This window comes from Panthera tigris, chromosome D2 (assembly GCF_018350195.1).
Source record: "Panthera tigris isolate Pti1 chromosome D2, P.tigris_Pti1_mat1.1, whole genome shotgun sequence".
NCBI classification, from domain to species: domain Eukaryota; kingdom Metazoa; phylum Chordata; class Mammalia; order Carnivora; family Felidae; genus Panthera; species Panthera tigris.
The window spans coordinates 55,797,860-55,814,964 of NC_056670.1; the positions used below are offsets into that span (position 1 = coordinate 55,797,860).

Here is a 17,105-nt window from a genome sequence, read left to right on the forward strand (position 1 = left end):
GAGTCCGGGGGCGGGGCTCCGGCACGCCTGCGCTTGCGCTTGCGCCTGTGGTCCAGGATGGGCTGGCGGCGGGTCCCAGTCTGCAGGCTGGTGCTGGGGTTGGCAGAGGATGGTTGGTTGGACTGAGTCGGGCCCGGCCGGGTTGCGGAGCTGGAGGGGGTGACAGTGAACGGCGGCGGAGGCTGCGGGGTTCCATTTGGTTGACTGGGGAGTCGGCAGGCGGCAGGTAAGAGTGGAGCCGCGGACTTTGCTCCCCAGTCTTGCCCTTTTTTCTAGGGTCGGGCCCTGTTCGGGGCCTTTTTGCGAGTCCGGGTTCCTGTTCTCTCCTTGCTCCGCCCAGAACGGCCGTGCCCTGCCTGGCGGAGTGCACCCTCCGGGCAGCTGTAAAGCGTGGAGCATGGAAGGAGGCCAACCCAGCTTGCCCATTTCACAGATTTGGAAACTCAGATCCAGAGATAGGATTTAACTTGTTCAGGATCCTCGAAGATAGTTCAAGGTAGAGCCCAAACCGGAACCCAAGGTTTTTTTACTTCCAGTCTTTCGCACTTTGACCACGCCTCCCTCGTTCAGAAATAAAGACTTTTTGTGACTGCAGCTTCAGATCTTGCAGTCGGATCCTCGCAAACCGAGCTCAGGTCATGTGGGCCCATCCTTAACTTTTTCAAGCATATGTTAGTTCGGAACGAAAGTCTGCACATGAGTAGGATGCTACTCTTACTGATGATTGACAACTATTGCTTAAGACAGCAAACATCCTGAGAGCAGCATCTTTGTCCACTTGAGATTTGCTATGACTTTCATTTCAGTTTCCCTTGCCTTTTGGTTGCTTTGGAACCTAACCTGTGCAAACGCTCCAGCCCCCACCAATCCAGTTTCCCCTTGGAAAACAGATGGTGACTTAGAGCCTTGGAAAGAGGGGAGTGCTATGGCCTTCAATCCCCTCTAATCTGGTGCCAGAAGTCACTATGGTCTGTGGTTACTACTGAGGGATCAGAGTGCTAAGGGCTTGTGCTTGGGGTGGTAGTGAAGCTCTGCTTTGCTCTGTTTTCTCCCATGTTCACGCTCTTGCCACAACACACACAAAATCACAATTTTTTGAATTCTGCTGTGGTTCAATTTCCTGAGAAATGAGGAGCTCTGTATGTTCAAGTGTGGCCCCATCACATATCTCTTCCCTGGCATCTCCATACCCCCTAAACCCCACTAGCTAAAATGAGCGGCAGGGGATTGGCTTCAGACTCTTCGCTCAAATCTGATCTGTAGCTCTACAGACTTTCAGTTCACATGTTTGGGTTCATTTCTGGTTGGATTTGTTTTATAAAATCCCTTTAAGCTCTTAAGTGCTGTGATTCTAATGGTTTCTATTGCTTTTTACTGATCATGAAGAATGATAGTAGCAGATACTTATTTAGTGTTACCACATTGGCAGGAGTGCACTTGCTGCTGTTTGTAAGCACAGATAGACATCTGATCAACCTCACCATTTCTGCATCCTCCGTTCATTCAATAAGTACTTATTGAGTATTTCTGTGAGCCAGGTATTGTGCTAAGCATTTGTAACTATTTCATTTATACCTTAACCCAGTGTATATATAGAATCTTAAAGGATTAGAGCTGGACAGGACCTTAGCATTTAACTCTACCCTGTCACTGAATGGAAACACAAGGAAATTGAGTTCTAGCAGGGTTGGGTGATTTGCCCAAGGTCACAGAACTACTTAAGGGCAGAATTGAACCCTAAGTAATGATGTTATGGGATAGATGAGAGTTGGTAAGTCTAGTCCTTAAGGCAGGCATTCCTATACAGTCAGGAATTCCAGAGGTGGTTGAGAACAATATGGGAGGTGGAGAATCTGAAAAGGAATGTTTCTTGTTTTTGGAGACAGGAGAGATGGCGTATAATTCATTTTATTAAACGTGAGGAATGCATCTTATTTGCAAGTTATTGCTATAAAGAGTATTTTAGCAAATAGGAAACTTTCCATTAGCCACCATAAGGGAATGAACAATGGCGTGGACAGTCTACGTCACTTGGATTTGTTGTGAGGTGAAATTTTTGGCTCACTCTTACATTTGACTCTGGCTGTACACTATTTTGAAAAATCATGCTTCGAGGGGTGCCTGGGTGGCTCAGTTGGCTAAGTGTCCAACTCTTCTTTTTAAAAAGTTTTTATTAACATTTATTCATTTTTGAGAGTGAGAGAGACACAGAGCGTGAGCAGGGAAGGGGCAGAGAGATGGAGACACAGAATCTGAAGCAGGCTCCAGGCTCAGCTGTTGGCACAGAGCCCAATGCAGGGCTTGAACTCACGGGCTGTGAGATCATGACCTGAGTTGAAGTCGGACGCTTAACCGACTGAGGCACCCAGGTGCCCCGCTAAGCATCCAACTCTTGATTTCAGCTCAGGTCATAAGCTAAGCTCATGGTTCGTGAGTTTGAGCCCCATGTCAGTCTCTTTGCTGACTGTGTGAAGCCTGCTTGGGGATTCTGTCTCTCCCTCTCTCTGCCCCTCCCTCCTCAAAATAAATAAATTAAACTTAAAAGGAAAAAGAAAATTCATGCTTCAGGTCATATCATGGTGCTAAGAAACAGAACTCCAACTCGGGAAGCAGGAAGGCTGAGTTTTTACTTTCTCCCTTTCTACACTGCTCCTTAATTCTCTTAGCTCCTAGGAGGTGATGGGAATGGCCAGTTTCTTTATCCTGATGCAGAGAGGAGGTCCTTACTGAATCATCATCTCTCTTTCTCTGTTAGCCTTGTCTGCCGGATTCCTCTTTGCCTTAGGTCATTTACAGAACTTGTAGAAGGAGGTTACAAAGTGTTTTCTTTGAAAGGCCTCTTGTGATAAGCCAGTGTGCAAGGAGAGTACCTTGCTCCAGTTACTGAACGGAAACCATCCCTACAGTGGAGCAGCCTCCTCCAGTTTCTGTTGGGTTTTGAGCTGCCTTTTAAATAAGTCAGTGGAGTTGCTGAGGACACAGTAGCCCTAGGGGGAAATCAGATAATTTCTTCTCTGGTAAGCACTTTAATCTGCAGAATTGATGACACTATCATCAACGGAATCCATGACTTTAGTTCTGGACATTACCTGGGCAGCTGACCTCCCATGGCTATTGGGTGAGGTAGAAATCACATAGAGGAGAAGAAGGCACTTGCAGAGCTCGGAAGGCTGGTTGGGTAGCTTGGGGCCAAGGGCAGCAGCTGCAGAGAAGACTTGTGAGTATCAAAGTAGAATTGGGCCAAGGAGACTCGTCACTGAGAGGATAGGCTCTGCGGTCTCCATGAGCCACAGCAGGAAGGCCCCCCTCCCACTGCCAGTGTTTCCTGCCTGTGGTGTTATTCTGCCGTAAAAACTGAAGTTTTCTTGGCTTTTGTATCCTTGGGGTGGGGCTGGGACTGGAATTGGAGACAGAGCATCTTATGTCATGCAGAGGGTAGCTGAGGTGTCCTGACAGAAGACAGGGACTCTCATGCTACCAGGTTGGGTCTGGTGGCCTGTAACATCAGCTCAGAGGAAGTAAGAAAGAGGAATATCTTTTGCTGAGACTCAGCACCAGGGAAGATCTAGATGTAGGATCAACATATGATGTACTCACTCCCCCATTGGCCATTCCTTGGTGAAGAGCAATTGTTAGGAGGTGGGTCATTGGTCTAGAGCAGGCGGGATACCCTGAGAATCCTCTGCTGTGGTGGCCGTGCCCACAGAGGCGTGGTGGCAGCTTTGTGCATGTCAGCTGTGCTCCACCTAATGGTCTGTCTACAAAGAGAACTCCAAAAAACCCCGCTTTGGCTTGGAGCTGCCTGCCTTTCCCTCAGCCTTTTACTGTGGGTGGCCCCTTACTCTAGGTGTGCATCATTTTGGATATGCTGTGCGCCCAGTGGTGTAATGTAAGTAGGATTTCTGCACGCTCAGAACCTCCAGACCCTACCCCATGTAATCTGGTTTGGGCATTGGCACCACCCATTCCCTTGAGAAGTGGAGTGACTTCCTATGTCTCACAGCTGGTGACTGGCCCAGCTGGGCCTTAGGTCTTTGCCTTTAAGCTGGTGCTCTGGGCCGCCTCCCTGGTGGGGTAGGGAGGGACAGGACCAGAGTGGCTTCTCACAATGGTATGCTCTCCTAGGAGCCATGCGGGGCCAGCGGAGCCTGCTGCTGGGCCCCGCCCGCCTCTGCCTGCGCCTGCTTCTGCTCCTGGGCTACAGGCGCCGCTGCCCACCTCTGCTCCGGGGCCTGGTACAGCGCTGGCGCTATGGCAAGGTCTGCCTGCGCTCCCTGCTCTACAACTCCTTTGGTGGCAGTGACACCGCTGTCGATGCTGCCTTTGAGCCTATCTACTGGCTGGTGGACAACGTGATCCGTTGGTGTGGGGTGGTGAGTGATGCCCAGGGAGCAGGAAAAGGGACGTGTTGGGGTAGCAGAAGGACACGTGTCTGATGGACCCACACTGGGTTTGGGACCCATACCAGCCCCCTACCCCGGGGAAATTCCCGAGTCTACTCTTGGTGTTGGCAAACTCTCACTGCCTACCTGACCTCACTGGTGCTGGCAGGTGTTCGTGGTGTTGGTGATCGTGCTGACCAGCTCCATTGTGGCCATCGCCTACCTGTGTGTCCTGCCTCTCATCCTCCGAACATACTCAGTGCCACGGCTCTGCTGGCACTTCTTCTACAGCCACTGGAATCTGATCCTCATCGTCTTCCATTACTACCAGGCCATCACCACTCCACCTGGATACCCACCCCAGGTGGGTCCCCACAGGAGCATACCGGAAGGAGACAGCTGCAGGCTGCGAGAGCCAGTCCTAGGCGTGGGGGAGTGAGAGGGCCTTGGTATCTTTTAGGGTACCCAGCTTCGCTGCCACGGTTGTCACGATGCTTTTCTCCCTTTGCACAGGGTAGGAATGATATCGCAACGGTCTCCATCTGTAAGAAGTGTATTTACCCCAAGCCAGCCCGAACACACCACTGCAGCATCTGCAATAGGTGGGTCTTGGCTTTGCTTGCTGTGAACCCCAGCTTTGACCCTTTTGCTGAAGCCCTAGGGCAAAATGTAGGCCTGGAGTCCGAGAAGATGTTTATGAAGTCTTCTCACCAGGCAGTGCACCCTCATGTCATGACGCCTGGTCCTCAGAATGGTCCTGTGAGTTAGGTATTGTCATTGCTTGTGGAAACTGAGAGAGAGGAGCTAACCTTGTCCAAGCTACTAGTTCACGTAGCTAGTGAAACAGGGTTTGAAGCAAGGCCTGGCTGTCTTCAAAGTCTGTGCCCTTTCCACCTCAGCAGGATGCTGGTCCTTGTAGGAAAGGATTGGCACTGACATCTCGAGAACCTTGGCCACCGTAACAGAGCCTGTGTCCCTCCCTCACAGGTGTGTGCTGAAGATGGATCATCACTGCCGTATCCTTTTATTATCTCTTCTGCATGAGGCCTCCTTTAGCTCCAGCCACCTGCACTGGGCGAAGGGCCACAACCACGGCTTCTAGCATCCCTCAAAGAACACTGGGCTCATGAAAAGTTAGGAGAGGAGTGGTGGGGCTGGCCATCTCCGAGGGAAGCAGGAGGCTTACAGGTTCTATGGGACCATCTTGGAGCGAGGCATCTATTCTAACCACGTTAACGTTTGTGGGATGGAAAGAGATGTTTGGGCTTCAGGTTGTCCACTGGGCATGCCAGATAGAACCAACGGTCCCCTTCTGCTGTCCCAGACAGATGGCTGGTTGACACCAGCTAGGTTGAAGTATTGGCAGATTGATTTTGCTTAAGGATTTCAGTTTTCATGATTTCCCGGTGGGCCTTGTGAGGGCTCTGAAAAGCTTTAACATCTGGAAATAGTCCCATATTTTCCTGCCTTCGGGAAATAGTTCTTGGTGACTGGAGGCCCTGTGCTTGGATGATGCCATCATGAAGCAAGAATGAACCAGAGAGACCTGAAGCTGTGTGTTTGATCTTGTCCTTAATCCTTCCCCCACCAGCCTGGCTAAACAACTGTGTAGGCCACTATAACCATCGGTACTTCTTCTCTTTCTGCTTTTTCATGACTCTGGGCTGTGTCTACTGCAGCTACGGAAGTTGGGACCTTTTCCGGGAAGCTTATGCTGCCATCGAGGTGAGCCCATAGCTAGGAGCAGGGCAGCTCAGTAGAATTTTGGGGTGCGGAATCTGTCCCTAAGGAGTGGGGCTGGTAGCACCCCTACCCTAGAGGCCTGAGTGTATAACCAGCACTGTTTTCCATCCCCTTAGAAAATGAAACAGCTCGACAAGAACAAACTACAGGCGGTTGCCAACCAGGTGGGCCGTCCCCACGCCACTGCCTCCTGCTGCTCAGGCCAGGGGGTAGAGTTGCTGAGGCAGCGGGGGCCCACCTGCTAGTGGAGTTGTAGGGGCTGGCTGAGGGGCCTCTTGAGACTGGATCCAGGGGTATTCTGGGAGGCTGTGGGCCATGGGCGGACTAAGTGGCCTGGGGACAAGCTGGAAGTCCCTGGCTTGTGATAGTTTTGGGCTCTCTATCCCATCATCACCTTCTTTGGGCTGAGCGGGGACTCTGCCTTGGAGACGGCCTGAGCAGCAAGGAGTCTGTGTTAGTCTGTGTAATGGGGTTCCAGGGGACAGGGACCAGGCTGGGCCAGTCTGATCGCTCTTTGCTCCTGGTCTTTCGGCATCCATGCCAGGCCTTCTCCCAGGCCTGTGAGGACCCCTTATTTGGAGACGTCTTGGGCTCACGATTATACCACTTAACCTCTGCTGTCCTTTTAGTCCTTAGTGGAACTCAGTTTTCCTTGCTTGTTCTTGCATTCCGGGCCTGGGCCCAGCCCCCTCTTGAGGATCGCAGCCACACACTGAGGGAGTTCTAGCCGGGGAGCAGAGCGGCTTCCCCTGGAGCCCCATTTGTGTTGTCAAACCTGAAGGCCCAGGGTCAGCTCCTCCTATGCTTTGCCATCCTGTCCAGACCCGCTCTGCCCAGTGTTTGTCCACATGGTGATGCCTCCGGGCTTGGCCCACCCCTCTGGCTGCTGCCCTGACTCCTCTGTGGCTTAACTCCCTATTTTCTCATCCTGGGTTTGGGTCACTTCCCTGCCTGCAGGTGCTGGGGGCTGTGCTGGAGATCAACAGCAAATGAGCCACCTTGCTCTTCTCTTTTCCTAGACGTATCACCAGACCCCACCACCCACCTTCTCCTTCCGAGAAAGGGTGACTCACAAGAGTCTTGTCTACCTCTGGTTCCTGTGCAGGTATTTAACACTCATTTTTGATGGTTTAAATGGGGGACAGCTTCAGAAAAACCTTTTCCAGTGCCCACGTGTAGGCAGGGTCCCATGCCTGTGTCCTCTGCTGCTGTTCTTAGTGTAACTTAGCTTGGCAAAGAGTCAGTGCTTCATTTTCTTCAGCCTTTTGGGGCAGGGAACACTAAGGATGCTAGCATGGAGTGCTATGTGCCAAGGTAAGTTAAACTGCTTCCAGGTAGGGCACTGCATTTTCCAGGTGAGGAAAACTGAAGAGGAGAGGTGAAGTGAGTTGCTGTGTGATACACAGTTGGGAACGGGAGAACTGTGATCTGAATTGCATGCTGCCCGTTCTAACCTGGCTGTTTTCACTACCCGCTGCAGTTTCCTAAGCACAGGTATTTTAAGGAGTATGGAACATTGTTATTAGTAACACAGACTTAATTTCCCCACCTTTCTTTCCACCTAATTTATTCTTAGCTCATGTTGATGCATTTTCATTGATGCTTTCTATAGATGTAGTGAAGTAAGAACTCACCTAGGATGTAGGCTGGGAATTCAGCAGAGAGGTCTCTAGCTGATCGTTATAGCTCAGTTCAATTTCATGCCTACTTGTAACCTCCCCACCAACCTTGGCCCCTCTTTTCTTAGTTCTGTAGCACTTGCTTTGGGTGCCCTAACTGTATGGCATGCTGTTCTCATCAGTCGAGGGGAGACTAGTATCGAAAGGCACATCAACAAGAAGGAGAGACGTCGGCTGCAGGCCAAGGGCAGAGTGAGTAGGGGGCTTGGGGTGGAGGGTAACTGATCCCACTGTCCTGAAAACAGAGGTCACAGTCTAGGGCCAACAAGGGCAGGCATCATAAAAGGTCAGAACTCACCTGGCTGAGCTTTAGCTAGCCAATTTAGGCTTGAAAATTAGGAGGGGGAGTGAATAAAAGAGGTTTGTAGAAACCTGTATTTCTCTTGGCTCTAGGTTTTCAGGAATCATTACAACTACGGCTGCTTGGATAACTGGAAGGTATTCCTGGGTGTGGACACAGGAAGGTAAAGTAGAACATCTAGACTAGTGCTGTCCAACAGAGCTCTCTATGGTTAGAGAAAAAATGTTCTTTTCCTGTGCTGTGTAAGACGTTAGCCACCAGCCACATATGGTTGCTGAACACCTGAAATGTGGCTAATGCACCCGTAAATCGACATTTTATTTTTACTAGTTTAAATAGGCACGTGTGGCTAGTGGCTACCCTACAGGACAATACAAATCCAGACTCTGGGAGTAGAGATCATTGTTCATTGGAACCAAAGGGGCTAGGGGCCAAAACTGCGGTATATGCGCACGAGGCTTACAGATGACACAACAGAATCCTGAGAAAGCAATGAGTGGTCAGTAAGGGACCTCTAGGTAGGATATGGTGACCACCCATCTCCTCGCATTGGTATGGTAGTGTCTGGAGTTCAAACCAACAACGTGTGGGATTGCAGCAGTCTATTGTTAACAGAGGTCCTAAGACCAAAAAAATGAAGTTAGCTCCCTTAGCCCAAGAGATCAGGGTAAATCACTTTTCAGATTGCAACTCCAAGGCAGTAATAACTAGGTGACCAGAAGTACCTGCCTTCCCCCCTTTCCTGTCCTTATTACATTCCTGCCTGTCATTCCTTGCGGTGATCCCTTAGAGGTTTATTTTGAAACCTCTAAAGGCACCAAAGGGCACATTGGACATACTAGAACTTTTGTTACTGTTGGGGTTAATGCCAAAGTTGACTCCTTGCTGAGGAATGAGGATCAGGAAGGAAGACCAAGAACTCTTGGAACTCAGGGACATTCTATCTTCTCTTGTAGGCACTGGCTTACTCGGGTGCTGTTGCCTTCCAGTCACCTGCCCCATGGGAATGGAATGACCTGGGACCCCCCTCCCTGGGTGACTGCTCACTCAGCCTCTGTGATGGCAGTGTGAGCTGGATCGTGTCTGTCACAACCTGTGTGCCACTCTGCTTCCTGCATTGTCTCAAGGGCCTCCAAGGACAGCTTCTTGGAATCCTTGGGCAAAAACAATCAGTGGGCCTGCCTTAGAGTACCATGCAGGGACAACCCAAGGACCAATCTGCTGGCCACTGCAGGAACCAGGCACGATGTGGAGAAATCCTAGGACCGATGTCCCTTTACTCAGCTCAGGCAAACTGAAGTTCCAGCCCCAGACTGGAGATTAGGCAGCTAGCAACCTTGCCGGGTGCTGACCCCGACCTCCTCCAGGTTCCAGCACTGGGGTTGGCCACCATCTCTTCCACGTACTGTCTGAGAAAACACCTGAATGGTAGAGCGGAGATCCTGGCTCCTCAACAGGGCAAAGACACCAGGCCTACTGCTGAGGTCACTGCCACTTCTCACATGCTGCTGAAGGTGAAAAATAAAGGTATTTGATTTTTAAAGATATATAGCTTTTCATTGCCTTTACTTTAGGGCGAGGAAGGGAAAAGTCAGGGTCAAGACCTAGTGAGTGGGTGTTCTGGTCATGCTTCCTATGCTCTACTTGGAGGGGTGGATACCCTGAAAATTCTTGGCCAGTCTCTGTCATTAGTGTTCCTATAGCTTATGCACTGGTGCTCTGGTTATGTGCCACTGAGGCATGAATGGGGAGGGGGAAACATCTGACAGCCCCATTACCAAAAGAAATCTTTATTTTCCAGCAGGTACACACACATCCATCATCTCTGGTCCTCAGGGCCACATTCGTGTGCATTCATTCACCCCTCAGCAGCATATCTCCCTTTTTCTGACAAATAAATGGAAGAGCCCTAAGACCAAGATCTTTCCTCAAACACAAGTAGTCTCACACTCAGTTACTTCACAAATCCATTAGAAGTCAGGATTCCTATGTTTCCTATACAGCCATGCAACAGAGGCCTGGGGAGAGGCAATCAGAGGCCAGTGGTCTCCCTGCCTTGGGCAACATGGCTCGATAGTTAGTAATTCCAGGTTAGATTGTCTGTCAGAACAGCGTAGGCCAGGACCGAGGGCTCAGCTGCCAGGGCTCCCCAGCAGAAACCTGTAGGCAAAAAGAAGGTTGGCGGCATCAGTGATGAGGCTCATTTCAATCCCATCTCATCCATGACTTGGAAACTCACCATTCTCCCCTGGCTGACACTGCCTCCTTGCGCACCAGTCTCTTCTTGTCATCTAGGGGCTTGGCTAAGGCTCGGATCACCTGTGGTTTATACGGCAGCAGCTGTGGAGTTAGAAGAACCACAGCCTTGTTCAGCCAAGGCAACCGAAAGGGCTGCTTCTCTGACTCAACAACCAACGTTCTTCCTATTCTCCTTTAGTGATTCCAGAGTGTGCTATGTGGCAGGATGGCCGTTCTACTATAGGTACATCCATGTCTGTGCGTACCTCGCAGTTTGCACCTCAATCACACAGCAGGGTGGTCAGTCCCATTTGACTAAGGCAAAAAAGGTGCTTGTCTGGCTCTTTTCAGAAGTGTCCAGGCCAGAAAGAGCCATCTCAGGTACTCACCACAGGGGTGGGCAGGCGAGTGAGAGCGTGCATGCACTGCAGTGCGGCAATCCGGACAGCCTGGAACACAACCATAAGGGGCAGGGGTGAGGGGAGACCCGTGAAGGAGAGACGTAGGTGCCAAAGAGTTGCTGGGGCTCAACGCACCATGGAAGGACTAGAGCTGAGGTTCAGAAACTTGGTGACAAGGGTGTCAACGTGAAGACTCATGACCTGGGGTGCTTCCAGTAGAAGAGGCTGAAGGCAGCTGAGGGTGGAGAGCTGAACTACACAGTCGGAGCAAGACAGGGCCTCCAGCAGCAAGGAGAGCAGCTAAGGGGCCAGAAGAAAGGCAGTATGTGGTGAGCCTGCTACTCCTCCACCTCCCTGTCCCCCTGTTTCTAGCACCAGCTGGGGGCAGTGACTTAGTCCCCATTTGAGGCTCTGACTACAGGGCTCACCGTAGGCAACTCTGGTAGGAGTACAGGCTTAGGCAGCCTATTAAGTACGTGAGACAGGCCCTTCAGGTAATTTGGCTTCACATCTGTAAAAACATGGAAAAGCTTAGGAAGAAACTGGTCTCAGACATATAGAGTTGAACATTCAACTCCAATCTCTGATGAAGCTGGGACATCAGCCGAGAAAGAGGTTCAAACAAACAAAAACCTCAAGCTAAGAAAAAGCAAGATTTATCAAAGGAAAAAAGTGGGACAAGATTCTGGAAGTTTAGCCTTTTAGGTACAGATCACACTGTAGCTCTAAAGAAGCACTCACATCTTAAATTATTTCAGGGAATGTGACCTGAGTAAAGAAAAGGTGTGTATATTTAGGGCCTTTTAGACCCTTCTCACCTTGGGAAGCAGCATGGAAACCCTGGACCAAAGCAGGCACGTTATCTGTGAAGAACCGCTGGCGGAACATGATACGCACTTCAGCATGGCCAGCACGGGTCAACACGTCCGTGCAGTCAGACATGAGCAGAGAGAAGCCATCAGCTGCTGCTGGGCCTAGTTCTGGATCACCCAGGAGGCCCATGAGCTGGAGAAAAGAGGTGCATCAGGAGAGAAGAATGAATCTTCAATACCCATGAGGAGGATGGCAGTGGTTTCTGGGAGGAAAAGGATCAACAAGGAAGTTACTATTTAGGTCTTTGGCTCTCCTGGCTCCAGAAAAGACTTACCCGGTCTGTAAGGCATGAGCTGAGAGGATGATATCTAAGCACTAAGGCCTTTGTTACCTGTAACCAGAGAACAGTCTGACAGGGGCATGCATGACGTTCAAACCCCAAAGCCTCAAGAAGCATGTTTAGGGTTCAAGGTCAAATGGAGAGACTTTTATTTAACCAGACAGAACTGTCTAACTAGAATCCATTCTGGGACCTTACCCAGAGAAGCAGTGTGAAGGCCTGACTACGATAGGGGCCAGGGCTCAGGCCAGCCTCCACTTTGTCCACTGCCAGCTGCAGGAATTCATCTAGCTGTTGCCCTAAAAATAAGAGCGGAAACACTGATGCAGAGGCTACAGATTTCTTCTTTACCAACAAATGATGTAAATCATTTAAATACAGAGCTCCCTGACAGGCCATCAGAAAGGAACAGTATCATTCTGGCTGTGACTCTGCCCACTCAGCTCTAGGATGCTAGCATGAGAGGCTAGTATCTCATAACGCAGGGGTGCTGGTATTCGGAAAGAGCGGTCTGCTTCTAGTAAAAAATGATCTCTAAGAGCTCCCTGTAGGGAGTAGGGTGACAGACCTAGACAGAGCACTCTGCTTGAACCTTCTTATCTTCTTATGTCCTGTAATGCTTTGCCCAGCTCTGGTCTTGACTCTTGTCCCAAGGGCTGTCCCCTAGGAGGCCCTATTATATTATTAGCAGCTCCTTTTTTAAAGGGCAGGAGGACTGAGCTTCCAAGATTTCATCAGTAATTAATTCCAGGAGGCTCCCTACGCACCCCCCCCACCCCCTCCCCGCCCCAGCCTTATTTCAGTACCTGCAGGGAGCTTGTTGAGGAGTCCTGCAAAGCACTTGGCGGCAGCGGTGGAGGAGGAGGGGCAGCTGGGGCAGCAGCTCAGCTCTACAAGCTCCCGCATGAGTTGGTTCAGTTGAGGGATTTCCACCTACGTAAAACCTGACCATGTAACGCACGCAGAGAACACTTGAACTCCGAGAGATACGCAGTAGAAAGTGGCAGCAGGGGGGTGCGCCTGGGTGGCTCAGTCGGTTAAGCATCCGACTCTTGATTTCGGCTCAGGTCATGATCTCACGGTTCGTGGGATCGAGCCCCGCGTTGGGCTCTCTGCTGACAGTGTGGAGCCTGCTTGGAACTCTCTCTGCCTCTCTCTCTCTCTCTCAAAATAAATAAATAAACTTAAGGAGGAAAAAAAAGAAGAAAAAGTGGCAGCAGGGGTCAAGATGGATGAGAGCTAAACTCTCCAGTGAGTAAAACAGAAGATCAGCTTAGCCTATGACAAATTTCTGCCCAGAAGTCACTTGGGATCTACCTCCCCTCGTCAGGGTTAAACTACGGTACTCCCCAAATGTACTCACATTTCGAGGCAAGGAGCAGACAAAGGCCATAAGCAATGCAACCAGCCGCCTCTGCCCTGAGGAGCCATCCTGTAAAGGGAGAAAAACCCTAGCAAGCCTGTCCTGCCAGCAAGAGGCTTTTCTGCCCCAAACCCATCCCAGATTAGCCCTAAAAATTTGAAGGAAAGTCCCAAGATTCTCCCCATTCTGGTCCATCAGACCCTCACCTGGAATGGCTGGAATCTGCAAGGGAAGCTGTTTTCAGGCAGAAAGGAGACGTTGCCATCCAAGAAAAGGGGCACAATGTGGGCAACACTCTGGGCAGCTAAGCTGGGGGTAGAGGACTAGGTATCACCAAGAAGCCAGGGTTCTGAAGTACCCTGGGTTCACATTAGAGTCACTGAGTCAATGGGCCCAAAGATGATCATTCATGCATCCAACAAATGCTAATTCAGCATGTATTATGTGCCAAGAACCATTCCCATTTTAGGCCCTGATGATTTAGCAGTGAATCCGATTACATCCCTGTTCTGAAGCTTACAATCTGGTGAGAGAATGCAACATATATTTCAAAAATAGTCCACAGGTGATTCTTCTGCACATCTGTAGCTAAGAACCATTAGCCTGTGCCTCCCCTACCCCCTAATCCATGGTGCTAAAAAGCCACTTCCTCTTACTTTGCCAGCAAAACAACTCCCTCCACATTTGATTCTGGGTAAAAGATAGCTCAGGAGGCAGCTATCTGCTGCTTCTTCCTAAGACTGCTATCCTGCCTATGGTCAAGCCACATCAATGATTATACTCACTCAGGGCTCAAGTGGGTGGTGGCAGTGCCAATGACAGACACCATGGCAGCCAAGACCTCATCCTCCAACAGTACTTTTCTCAGAACTGAGTGCTCCTTCTCTGAAAAATACACACACACACACAATCACCAGGCCACGACTGTGGTTCAGATGATTAGATCCTGTCATCATCATGACTCTAGTTACAATGGCATCAGTTTTAAACCTGTCTCCCAGCGCTGCTGTGGCCCTGAGCATGAGCACGGCACTAGAAACAGGAATGGTTAACATGGGCTACGGAGAGCTCTTGAGAACTTTGTGCAGTCCTCAGACTCGGCAACGTGGAAAATAAATCTCGTTGTTATGATCTTCTGAACTTCAGAAATAGTTATTTTAGTTTTTTCCAAAATTTAAAGATAACACCGATGTATTGTCAGGGGTCATTATTATTATAACAGCTACATACGTGGAGCTGCCATACATACATACTATGTACTCTGTTGCCAAGCACCACATGTTTTTTTTTTTAATCCTTACTAACTACCCCGTGATACAGATTTTATGCTATTTCTTCCCCTTTTAAGCGAGGAAACAGGCTTACAAGGCTAAATATCTTCACTTAACAAGTGGTGGAGTTGAAGATGAAACCCAACCAGGTCAGCTTGATTCCAGAGCCCAATTCTACCTAATTACATAGCAATTATTGAGAAAAAAAGGTGTGCATCCTGCTGAGTTTCGCTAACACGAGTAGATTTTGATTCTTGCCACTGGTCAGGTTGACATCCTTTGCTTCAAGTGAAATTTCACTTTGGAGACAAAGGATTCAAAAGAAGCCTCTGCTGGGACAAAATGTAATGTCAGTGGTAGCCTCCAAGTGGCAGTGCTGCTCACCAGTAGTGGAAGGCTGAAGCCCAGAGGAGGGACAGAGAAGGTGCAGGGTGGAGAAAGTTACCTGGCATGGAAGCCTGCACAGCCAGGGCGAGCAGGCAAGGTACAGCTGTCTGATGGAAATACCAGCAGCTCTCAAGGTCCCGCTGGCATTTTTCTGCCACCTGCTGGAGGCTCTGACAGACAGCAATAACTTCACTGGTTCCTGCAACCATATACCCTGTGTAGTAACAAAGTATTCTCTGTAAAGTTTTCTTAAAAGCACTTCCAGATCTTTCAGATACAGAATATGGGAAAAATAATCAAAGATGAGTGACTAAAGAGTCCAAGAGTGGCTGATAAAGAGCCAAGAAATGTCATTCTTTTGGCTGTTTCTTTTTACCTACTCAGATTTTGGAGCAGAACTGGCTGTGTCAGCTCTGCAACAGAAGCACTCATATGTATTTTCTCAGTTTTCACAACAACCCTAGAAGTATCATTTTCCCTATTTTATAGAGGAGGATGTGGAGGCTAAATAAAACCACCAGTGGCTTTCCAGGGTTATAGTAAGTGCAAAGTCAGGAGTCAAACTCCAGCCACACTCTGAGATGTATCAGGTGCTGGAACATCCATTGGATCTTCTGCAGGGCTGGGCACTGCAGAGCTGGGAGCTGAGGAAGTTATAGTGAGAGCCCTGGTGGTGCATGCACAGGCTCACAGTAGCAGTGACTGTTGTCACTTACGCCTTGAAACAGTGGTGTGTAGGAGTTACCTGGAAATCTTGTTTAAAGCAGATTCTAATCAGTAGGGCCTGAAATTCTGCACTTCAAACGAGTTCCCAGACAATGCCCAAGCTGCTGGTTGATGGACATTTTCAGTAACCATGGCCCTAGAGTGGTGCTTTTTCATTCTGATTTCGTATCAAATTCACTTGGGCACTCAATTACAGTTGTTCGAGTCCCATGCAGCAACATTTTTTAAAGGTTCCCATGTGATTCTACCGATGTATAGTCACCAAATGGAACCACTGCCTTAGAGACATCAACTCTGAATGTGCCTACGGTTCCCCATTCAGCCTAGCTCCTTGATGATTATTCCTGGTAGTTACCTTTATTCATCTGGCAGAGATGCTGTAGCAGCAGAGGCAGGGTCTCCTTGACAATATTGGGATGTGTTGATATAGCTGATAAGGCTTGTAGACAGCGCAGATGCCGGGAGCATTTGGCAGGCTCATCCCCTCTAGCCAAATCTAACTCCCCTGCAAGCAACCCAGGAGACAGGATTTCACTGTGTGATGGCATGCATGAAGGCCCCCAAACATCCCTGGGAAGTGGCGAGCCACTGAAGATTAGAGACACATACCTCTGCCCAGCTCCTCAGCAAGCTTGGGCACTAGGTGGCTGCTGAAGGCTACAGGGTAGAGAGTGGCCAGGGCTCCCGATGCTTCCAGTGCTGCCACCCTGCTGGGGACACAAGGCAGATGAGCAATAGCTAAGCCCTGGCCCACTGTTCTCTTGCCTAGGCCAGCCATCGGGCAGATTCAGGGGTGTGGGCTGCCAAGCTTGCCTTGCTAAAGAGCAGGACTCAAGTATCTACACCACTAAGTTGGACAGGGCTTCGTAATGCCCCCCAAAAAAGAGAAGTCTGAAATCTCTGGCTCTGACTACCAAGCACAGGCCCACTCCCTTAGGGAGAGCCAAGGGTCAGAAGCAGAGAGCCCTGCGACAGCTTGCTGCTTTCAATTCTCACCAACTCTGGGAGTCCTCCTCCAGGAAGCTCAGTCTGTACAGGTGACCCACTGCCAGCTCCAAGTCCCCAGAAGAGAGAAGATCTGTGTTAAAAGGAAACACAAACCTCATCTTTCTTCCTCTGTAGCCACCAAAACCCTTCCAAAAGTCGTATTAGAAATCCCAAATCATCCAGACTTACAGTGAGAACCAGGGAATTAGGATTGCTCTTCTCTTAAGACAGAAAATAGCAAGGAAGGAACCAATACCCTTTCTTTTCTCTTTCTCCTAAGTGTACCTGGCTGGGCACCCAAGACTGTGAGTGTACGGATGCCAACAAGCTGAAGCTGGGCGCTGGGATCTGTCAGAGCCATGAACACCAGTGAGCACAGCTGGTCCTTGAAGCCATTCAGCGGCCTTTCATCTAGGACAGACAGAGTCCAGGTTAGAGAGAAGCCCTGACTCAGCAGTGATGCAAAGACAACTT

General features: G+C 49.7%; 2 protein-coding genes across 11 annotated transcripts in view; one reads left to right on the forward strand and one right to left on the reverse strand.

Annotated features, from left to right (window-relative positions):
- The first annotated feature begins 38 nt into the window (after positions 1-38).
- On the forward strand, positions 39-16,992 carry ZDHHC16 (zinc finger DHHC-type palmitoyltransferase 16). Of its 7 annotated transcripts, XR_006209193.1 has the most exons (12): positions 39-226; positions 4,126-4,373; positions 4,552-4,746; positions 4,896-4,984; positions 5,370-5,398; positions 5,974-6,107; positions 6,242-6,289; positions 7,145-7,230; positions 7,873-7,996; positions 8,198-8,242; positions 9,062-9,632; positions 16,912-16,992. XR_006209193.1 is itself a non-coding variant. In XM_007080132.3 (11 exons), exons 2-11 carry the CDS (start codon positions 4,131-4,133, stop codon positions 9,174-9,176), a joined length of 1,134 nt encoding a protein of 377 aa, XP_007080194.1. In that variant the 5' UTR covers positions 39-226; positions 4,126-4,130; the 3' UTR covers positions 9,177-9,275. The 7 variants fall into 7 exon arrangements, 3 of the variants coding, with proteins under 3 accessions (XP_007080194.1, XP_007080195.1, XP_042816682.1); XR_006209194.1 differs by lacking the exon at positions 6,242-6,289; XR_006209196.1 differs by lacking the exon at positions 5,370-5,398 and having other exon boundaries at positions 6,062-6,107.
- MMS19 (MMS19 homolog, cytosolic iron-sulfur assembly component) overlaps positions 9,880-17,105 on the reverse strand; it is a 33,934-nt gene continuing 26,708 nt past the window's right edge. For 2 of the 4 annotated variants that reach the window (XM_042960744.1, XM_042960747.1), the window contains 17 exons: positions 16,917-17,042; positions 16,641-16,722; positions 16,254-16,354; positions 16,000-16,149; positions 14,977-15,132; positions 14,046-14,145; positions 13,467-13,569; positions 13,261-13,329; positions 12,704-12,830; positions 12,096-12,196; positions 11,892-11,948; positions 11,563-11,749; positions 11,173-11,255; positions 10,880-11,044; positions 10,733-10,792; positions 10,345-10,445; positions 9,880-10,265 (listed from right to left, as the gene is read on the reverse strand). In XM_042960744.1, the coding sequence (XP_042816678.1) occupies positions 10,238-10,265; positions 10,345-10,445; positions 10,733-10,792; positions 10,880-11,044; positions 11,173-11,255; positions 11,563-11,749; positions 11,892-11,948; positions 12,096-12,196; positions 12,704-12,830; positions 13,261-13,329; positions 13,467-13,569; positions 14,046-14,145; positions 14,977-15,132; positions 16,000-16,149; positions 16,254-16,354; positions 16,641-16,722; positions 16,917-17,042 (1,796 nt within the window). In that variant the 3' untranslated portion in view covers positions 9,880-10,237. The remainder of the gene's footprint in view (positions 10,266-10,344; positions 10,446-10,732; positions 10,793-10,879; positions 11,045-11,172; positions 11,256-11,562; positions 11,750-11,891; positions 11,949-12,095; positions 12,197-12,703; positions 12,831-13,260; positions 13,330-13,466; positions 13,570-14,045; positions 14,146-14,976; positions 15,133-15,999; positions 16,150-16,253; positions 16,355-16,640; positions 16,723-16,916; positions 17,043-17,105) is intronic. The other 2 variants (XM_042960746.1, XM_042960745.1) reach the window with 2 other exon arrangements.